Source organism: Lagopus muta, chromosome 2 (assembly GCF_023343835.1).
Source record: "Lagopus muta isolate bLagMut1 chromosome 2, bLagMut1 primary, whole genome shotgun sequence".
In the NCBI taxonomy this organism is placed as follows: domain Eukaryota; kingdom Metazoa; phylum Chordata; class Aves; order Galliformes; family Phasianidae; genus Lagopus; species Lagopus muta.
In genome coordinates, this window is record NC_064434.1 from 28655605 (window position 1) to 28665022 (window position 9418).

Here is a 9418-nt window from a genome sequence, read left to right on the forward strand (position 1 = left end):
GTAACGTCTGCCAGAAAAAACAGCAGAAGCTCACCTCAAGATATATCAAGCAATTTAGGTTAACATCTATATTTGAATGTTGTCATCTACACAGAATTTATTGCAGCTGGGCAAACAGAAATACACTGCACCACAAAATGGAAGTACTTCTCATTTTGTGGTATTAGTGCCAAACCATTATACATGGCCTTATGCAGTTGAATTTCTTATGTACTACTAAATTTAGCTTCAACGTTTTTGAAAAGCTGAAGCACCACTCAATGACAAGAGACCTTACAGCACACAAGAGACGGAGGGCAGATTTTTGGTTTTGTTTTTTGTTGGAGGTGGCTGGGATGCATTTGTTTTGTTGTCCAAAAAATATCGTTGAAACTTTATCCTAAATGAGGTTTTGTCATAGAGGAGACACCATCAGTGGCTTTTAACTGTCATTATAAGAAGTGATCTACAGAAAACGGATACAACTTTTCCCCCTCAAGTTACTAAAAGACATTCTACCCCAGCCTTCCAACTACGTAACAGAACTCATTTCCTCAGAGTGCTATCTTTCAATAATAGCATTCAAAAAAACCCAAACAATCCAAAAATGTTAAAAATAAAAGTTCCTCATAGTCACAACCACAGATTCTAAGCGCTACCTTCTATTTCTCATTCTTTCATAGTCTGTGAATCCTCCCCTAAACAACATCAACGAGGTGTTTCAACACACCAGATGAAATATTAAGGAAAAAATGTTTCATATTCAAGTACAGATTCAGCATACCTTTTCCATGACAAGTCGAGCTAGTTTTATTGGGTTTGCTATACATTTAACTGCAGATACTGCTCCAGAGGCCAGATTTTTTCCATCCATGATAATTGCATCCATTTCTACTTCACCTTCTTCATTAAGAACAGAACCACAGCCTAAAGACCAAAGAACAAGAACAAAAAAAATTAAATTAAAAAGAGGAGGAGTAAGAGAAGAAGAGTTAAGTCATTAAGAGCTAACCAGCAACTGATTCAATTTATGGATCTCATCAAGCAAACTTTCTGTTTTCCAATTATATGTCTGACTTACTGGAAGGACCTACCTCCTGAATAAAAACAAAACAGCAGAAACATTGCTGAGTATAACTGCAAAATCCAACTGTAGACAGAAATCTGACAGGGTGTAATGGCTACTTAAAAAAAAAAAAATTGAGTTTTATTTTTATATGATGAAAAACGCACTTGAAACTCATACAATCGTGAATTGGTCATAAGATGGTATACAGAATGCCATTTATGCAATTCCATCCAAAATTATATACCAGCTATGAAAGCTAAAATGGCAATCATAAACAAGATTCTTTATCCCCCCAGATCACATCACACTCACGTAAAAATATCTATTTCACTTTTACAGTTCTTCCAACTGTAGGACACCCAACAATATCGTGTAGTGTTCAGTCCCATCAAAGAAATAATGCCAAAGAGCATTCCAAGAAGCTGTCAAAATTGACACAGCACAACAGAAGTGCTCATTCACTACTGCACCAAAACCTTGAAATAACCCAGTCCTCAAATAACAGTAGATGGAGGAATTTAGAATAAAGATAGAAATGAAATGCTGGGTAGTTATTCTCTTCAGCAGTCATCAACGCTGACATCAACCTAACTGAAAACTGATGATACAGGATGAGACAATGCAAATAGGTGTTGTTGTGTTTTGTTGTTTGGTTGTTTGTTTTTTTTTTTTAAATAACGTAAGTAACTCTTCCCAGGGGAACGCTAAGCTTTTAAGTCAACATGTGTGCAAGCGAACTAGGCTGGGTAAGACTGAATTTAGAAAGAAATATAAAAATTCATGGTAGAACTATAGAGTAGCTCAGGTAGAAATACTCAAACGTTGTACAGAACTAAAACAGGTTTTGTTGTTTGCTTTTCCTGTTAAACTGACACTAGGGCAGGTCAGAAACTACTGTTGGTAACTGCCGACATAAGGCAACTACACCTATGCACTTCTGCCCTGAATATATGTGTATGTTAAAACCTCACTTACAGGTGGCAACTACATTCTGGGTCTTCAAAACTCCACCTAACAGACACACCTGCCTACACTCCACCCCAAACAGTTACTTTTTGCTCCCCTCCAACCATATAAGCTATTTCTGAGCTCAGTGCCACATCATTCAGAATAGGTTATTTCTATGCCATACTGATGTGTGGAGAGCTTACACATTCCTCCTTTCAGACATCTGTGCTAAAATCATTCTTCCAGAATTTCCCTTATTTTGATGTATGGAATAGGCCCTCTTTCATTTCTTAGATAAGCCTTGCCATGTTCTTCTTGTTTCCTTTGTCAAGGTAGGCTCTTCTCACACCCACGCTCACAAAATTCCCTCTAGAACAAGGTGTACCTTTCTCAAACAGCAGTAATCAGAAGAATGACAGCCCCAAGGGATGCTCTACCAGCCTCCTGCATCACCCCATTAGAAATCTCCTATGTCCGTTGGAGATCTCTAAAGATTTCCTAACTGTTCCTCTGCAGAAAACCGCAGGACATAACTTGATTATTAAGCTTATTCCTCTCCATATTTATTGTTACTGTTTAGCAATGTCTGTGTTTTCTAGGAAAATATTACAACAAAACAAATGTTTATTTTACAGAGATAAATACCACGAGTTTTAAAAAGCCACTCCAATCAGGGCCCTCTTCACATAGCTGTCAGCTCACTCTGAGAGCAGCTGTATCTAACGAGCACTAACACAGCTGGATGTATATATAAGTGGTTAAGGACTTAGATCAGCATAGTCAGACGTGAACAAGAGCTCAAGGCTCAAGCTCAGTTCAAGCAAATTTTGCTAAAAATTCTTAATTTAATCTACTATAAACAACAGATAAATATTGTTAGAACAAGTATAAGTAAACATCTTTAGACAAAATATTAGTTTAATATATATTTCAATAAGTATACGCTGTCAGACCATGAGAAGGTCTGCCACAAACATGTTCTGCACATTCGTGAAGAAAACGAAAAGTTACAACTGTCTAGCAGGCATTAGCTACAGTAGGGTCTAAGAGCCTGTCCTCAAATGGTGCAATCACTTTGAACATGGAGCAGCACGTCCTCCTTTAAGTGGCTGTATGATGAGAGGGAGGCTGCAATTCTCTCCCTGGGGAAAGACGGTAACTTTCAACTACAGCCCAAACCTCCTTTCTGCAACTCTGGAAACAAGAAATGCGTGTAAGGCACAAGTCTGTGGAAACTTCTCCATATGAAGAGCTATGTGGATGCTCTGAGATAAGAGAAACATAGAATCATAGAATCACAAGGTTGGAAACGACCTATAAGATCATCCAGTCCAACCATCTCCTCATCACCATTGCCACCACAAGCACTAAACCACATCACGCAGCACGTCATCCAGACGCCTCTTGAACACTGCCAGGGACGGCGACTCCACCACCTCCCTGGGCAGCCATTCCAGTGCCTGACCACTCTCTGAGAGAAAAAGTTCTTCCTTATGTCCAACCTAAACCTCCTCTGATACAAATACGTATTCTGTCCCATATCAGTTCACTTCATGTTATCCACTTCCCAAGCTCAGAATAGCAGTATTAGCGATAAGACTGCAAACTAAGGGTGAAAAAAGCTTGCATTAATACTGCCATTGTGATCTCACTTACCAAAATATGTGCCGAAATGACACACACTGCTGCTTATCATTTAAATAAATAAGCCTAAATAGACTGCTATAAAGCAAGCTTTCGCCAGAGAATCCCATTCAATTAAAATACATTTTCCGTTTACATAATTTTGATTTACAGAACCATCAAAATTAGCATATAAGAAACCAAGAAAGTATGAAATTGTTTACATGGAATGATTAAGAGATGTAAACAATCTTTTGGCTTAAATTTATACTGAAGTTGCTTCCACATTGACACTGGACAACTACCATTGGCTAGAAAATGATGCTCCTTGAGAATTAGGATTTTTTTCCTGCAATATAGGAAGCTGATGACTTTGAAATAGCAAATGTAAGCTATTTGGTCAGAGGTTTGTTCAGAGATAGAATCCAGAATTATAGAAAGCACCAAAGGTCAAACAGTTACAGATTTACTGACCTGAGCAAAACACAGCCCTAAAGGTTGACTGATTTAGACAGCAAGTGAAGAAAAAGTTAATGAGGGAACACCAGCTTCATATTAATTATGCAACTGCCTCATGGTACACATATCTCATTTAAACCTCTAAAAAGCAAGAAATTCAATCCAAGTCCGCAATGAATCACTCAAAACTTTCATACGGAAAAAAAATCTTTCCATCTTTCTCAATTGCAAGGTGAGAAAGAAAAAGTGAATCTGTGCATATTAAGCATCCACACAAGAATCAAGTATGCTATCTGAGACACTGAACTCTGACAGTCTTCTTATCCATGTTCATTCCTGACATACCTTGCTGGAAACAGTGAAGAATTTTCACTGAAATGCATCCAAATAGTAAACTTGAAGTTATACGAATAGGAGAAAAATATTGGATATTAACTATCATTAACATTAATTGACATTAATTGCTAGGAAATTCAGTTCTAAACCTTAAATGACTCATATCATTAGTTGCATTATTTTTATAATATTATTTAAGAAGGCACTAATTGCAAGCATTAACTAAAACATACACAATATCCCAAAATCTTCCTTTAACAAGAGGTAAAGAATTAAGGCTTAAATATTGCCACAAGCTCCGTACAAGTGACTTTTAATATGAATATTAACTGAACATACACTCCATTAAGGAGTCCATGTCTTAAAACTAAAAACTCAGCATGGGGACAGGGAAGATTTACATAACAGTAGGACTGGAGAACAAGAATGAATCAGTAGGTACAGAATGCTGAGAAACAACAAAGACTAACCTGACTGCCTAAGTGTGCTCAGAAGAAACAATGGTACATAACATGCTTTTTTAATTACATCAATAAACAAATAATTCATATTTTGTGACACTAATAGTTACTTCACTACAATATGCATAATTCAAGGCAAATGCGAGCCGGTATTTTCACAGTAATTAGAATCAAGCACTGAACATGATTATACAGATATTGAATTCTTTAAAAATTACCTGCATTAAAATGAGGGTCATCTTCCATTGACCGTACCGCCTCCTCAACTGCATCTAAGGCGCTGCCTCCTTGTTTCAGGACACCATAACCCTGCAGCGCTGCTCTGACGACACCAGCACGGCATCCCTCTTCTCGTTCTTTGAAGATCCGGCCAGCTCCACCGTGTACCACAATGACAGGCCTCATCCTGTCAAATTCCTCCAGCTGTGCCAACAGGTTGTTCTTAATTAGCCTGTTTTGGAAAGAACTGTGTTTAGTATTTGTTCCCTTCCAATGGAGACAGCCCTGCAGATGAATGAGCAGATAGGCTGTTTGACTCCCATGAGTTCACCTTTCAAGAAGCCGAACACTCCCTCTAAGGAGCTCCAACAGCAAGTTCCCCCTGTGCCAGGCACTGAAGAACCTGAACAGCCTGCAGCCAGCTGACAGCAGGGCGTGGGGTGTGCTGACTTCTGCAGGGCCCGCTCAGCAGAACTGTGCCATCTCACCACAGACCCTGCCTGCCTTTGGTATTACCTTACTGGTTACGCAGAAATGAGCACTCGAGCCTCAGTCCTGCAAACTGCTGGTTAGATGACTAACCTCACTACTTGAGTACACCCGTAGAAACACAGATAAAGCCCAGCCCTGCATTAGCAACTTAACCACGCTGTGTGGATTTCAAACCTCCGACCTCTTAAAATCATTGTACTTTGTTCAGAAAAACAAGGCATCAAAATCTGGCAGCTAACCGCTTTCACTGTTCACTGCCTCCTGTGAGCAAACCAGCGCTGCCACACATCTGAGGATGAGGAACCTCGTCTCCCACTGATGCCAGAAGATGAAGCCCCGTGAAGGCAGCAGGCACTGCACCAACGCTGCAGGCCCAGCCCGCGCTGCCCGGGGCAGAAACGTCTCGATTTTCACCGGGCTGCCGTACGCGAGGCCGTTCTCCTGGAGGCAGCCCGAGTTTTTATTTCAACGGACAGCTGCCCTTTTCTTTCCCCCACGGTCACGTTCTCGCTGCCCTGGAAGGAGGAACCTAGCACAGCCTGTCCACAGCGGCAGAACCGAGCCCTCAGGGTCCGCCGTCCGCGTTCCGAGTCCCTGCCGGCACTAAGCCAGCCTCACCAGCCCTACGGAGAGCGGAGCCGGACCCCGCTGCGGCCTCCCGACTCCACGGCAGCTGAGTGCGGCGCGGAACCGGACCACACGGCCGGCAGTTCCCTCACCAGACATGGCGCCCCGGGGGATGCCCGCAGCTAAGATGGCCGCCGCCCCGCCCGCCCCTGCCTCGGAGGGGCGGCACCGCGGCCGCTCGAGGAGGGTGTGCTGACAGAGCGCGGCTGCGGTCACGCTGGGGAAGCCGATGTGGTTCTGAGCTCGGTCAGCTGGCGTGCCTGCAGCCCTGTGCATTACGGATGGTGGAAATAGGCCGTCCCTGCCTCAGCCCGTGTGGCGTGCGGGCAGAAATGCCTGCCCGAAGGCAAGCGCAGGTGACAGCCCCACAAAAGCCGGGAGCAGTGCCCAGCAGTGCGGTTTCCTTCCCCGTGTGCCGCCGCTGCCGCAGTGACGGCTCCCGGCGCGGTGCCGGGGCGGCTTCATTCGGCGATGCGGCGATAAGCGCCCTCATTTCTTCTCGGTGATGTACCCTTTCCTATCAGATGTTGCACCACCTTTAATTTCCTCGTCGCTCACCACCGCTTGTTTTCCCCTAGTGTTAAACGAGAAAAATGACTCTTCCCCAAAGCCAAACCCGTCAATACAATACGTGCCGTCCGCCCTTCCTTCTGCTCTCCTTCCAGCGAGCTGGGACTTCCAGTGCTCCGACTCCGTAAATGCAGTGAGGTTCGCGCGGCATGGGCCTGGGAAGTGCATCCAGGCGTGAGGAGGTGAGGCGTCAGGTGGGAACTGACCGAGTGACGCTGGATGGTGTGTGTCTGTGTAGATTCCAAAAGATAACAAAGGTGAGAGAGAAATGTGCTGTTACTACTGCACTGCTGGGGGAACACATCGTTACTTGGTGTAAAAAGAGCTACTAAACAGAAAGTCTCTGGAAAGGAAAAAATCTTCAAAAATACAGTGAAAAAACCTAATTGAAAATAATAATTTCCAAAGTTCCTTACCTAATGGTAAAAAAAAAAAACAAAAAAACACAGAACTTGTGCAACCTCTCCCAGCATCCAGCCCTCTTGCTCCACTGTTTCTCTTCACTGTTCACTTCCCCGTCTCTTCACTCCCTTTTTCTCCTTTTGTTGCTCCAAGGTGCAGGAGAGTGCAGCCTGCCTTGGACTCGTGAGCTGAGCTTAGTTGAGCTGGCAGTGCAGAATAGCAAGGACTTAGGGCAACAAGCAGTCAGTCCACTGAAGATTAATTTTATGTCCAGTTCTGGGTTCCCCTGTTCAAAAAAAGACAGGGATCTCCTAGGAGTCCAGCAGTGGGCCACAAAGATGATAAAGGGCCTGGAACATCTCCCACATGAGGAAAGGCTGAGTAATGTGGGCCTGTTCAGCCTGGGGAAGAGAAGGCTGAGAGGGGTTCTGATAAATATTTATAAATATCTACAAGGAGGTAGGAGGCAAATGGATGAGGCCGGGTTCTTCTTGGTGATGTGTAGAAATAGGACAAGGAGCAATGGCCTAAAACTTGAACATGGAAAGTTTCATGCAGAAGAACTTCTTTATGGTAAGCATGTCAGAGCACAGGAATAGGTTGCCCAGAGAGGTTGTGGAGTCTCCTTCTATATTCAAGACCCATCTGGATGCCTACCTGTGACCTTCTGTAGGGTACCTGTTTTAGCAAGGGGATTGGACTCGATGATCTCTTGAAGTCCCATCCAACTCCTGCAATTCTGTGATTCTGTCATCCTGGACAATGTCACTGATAGGATCAACTAAGAGGAATTTAAATTTAGGGTGTGAATTATTTGAGAGTAAATCTTTATTCACCTTGCTTCCAGTGGTATCGTCAAAACGGGATGCTAGCTAGATGCTAACTAGACAAAATACTTGAAAATCTTTATTTCAATTATTTGCACAGATAACTGGACATGAAATGTATATAATAACCTTAAACTGCAAAATTAATGTTGACCTAACATTGTCATGGCTCAATAAGTGTGCCACTTTGTGGGACATCAGTGTCTTCATCAGGTTTCCGCTGTAAGGACTTTTTAACCACCTTCTTTACCACCCTTGTTTTTAAAACTGAGTCATAAGCAGTTTCCAAGTTAGCATTGGAACAGTGAAGGGAATACCTTTGCTGTCTGGAGAGGGCCTCCAAAATGTTATTATTATTGGGACAGCTGGTGAAATAAGGGCAATTGGTGGAGATAATATTCCTTAGGAGTCAGTGCTGCACTGCTTCCTGTGTCTCACTGGGAGACAGTAGTCTCTTAAACCTTTGTGTAGGAATGGGATGTCTAGTAGAATAATGAGAAAATCACTGTACATTGAAGAGGTGAAATGTCCAAAGTCTACGTAAACTGTTAAGTTTTAAATCATTACTGCAGAAACCTGACTTCATTCTTGCTAATTTTTTAAGAGAGCTTTGCATATTTTAATTGCCAGAGAAGCAACTTTAAAAATATACGGAATAAATGCGTTCTTTATATGTGCAGCCTTGTAGAGATAAGTGTTTCTGCTTGCATACTGAATTGAATATACTTGAAAGAGGTGGGAATGTATTACAGTGAGTGCTGTAGGTGAGTAGGTGCTGCAGGGCTGAAGCTACAGAGTGGATGATCGCACTGTGCATGGATGCAATGCGTGTTTAAGTGACAACAGAGCTGTGTCATAGGGTCTGCCTTACAATTTCAGAGGCTGGTTTCAGCTGCAATGGGGGCTTCTATTTTCCTTCCAAACCTGTATAACAAAGGACAATCCTGCCTGCTTCTAGAGAAGGAATTCCCTTGGAATGTCATTGAAAGTTGGATTTCAAGAACCAACAAAAAAATAAAACATACTGTAAAAGTAGCTCTTTTAACTTGCACACCTAATGAATCTTCTTTATTTTTAGAGTAAATGCTTATGTGGAAATTTCTCTGTTATCTACAAAGTATTTGAAAATCTTTAAAACGTTTAAAGCAGTGTTCTGTATTTTAATAGAGTTCTGGGAGCATACATCATTGATCAACTCTGAAGCTGCTTGAGGAAGCATGATAAACTTGCAGAAACACAGCACTAATTCAAGAAGGCTGCAAACTAGAATCTCTACATGTAGGCAGAACTCGTGGGTATCACTGCAGCATTGGGGTGCTCAGGTGTTTTTGGAAAAATTTTCTTGTGAAGATTGCCCAGAAATAAAACTAAGCTAGAGATAGTTTTGTTTTCCTTTTCTGAAGTGA

The 9418-nt window shown here is 42.3% G+C and overlaps 1 protein-coding gene across 5 annotated transcripts in view; it reads right to left on the reverse strand.

Moving 5' to 3' along the window:
- The window catches only part of ASRGL1 (asparaginase and isoaspartyl peptidase 1), a 30316-nt gene extending 23360 nt beyond the window's left edge, over nt 1-6956 (reverse strand). Inside the window, exons 1-3 of one of the 5 annotated variants that reach the window (XM_048938255.1) lie at nt 6849-6956; nt 5094-5326; nt 764-906 (exon numbers count right to left, since the gene is read on the reverse strand). In XM_048938255.1, coding sequence (XP_048794212.1) covers nt 764-906; nt 5094-5326; nt 6849-6934 — 462 coding nt within the window. In that variant the 5' untranslated portion in view covers nt 6935-6956. The other 4 variants (XM_048938258.1, XM_048938260.1, XM_048938256.1 and 1 more) reach the window with 4 other exon arrangements.
- Between the last annotated feature and the right edge of the window lie 2462 nt (nt 6957-9418).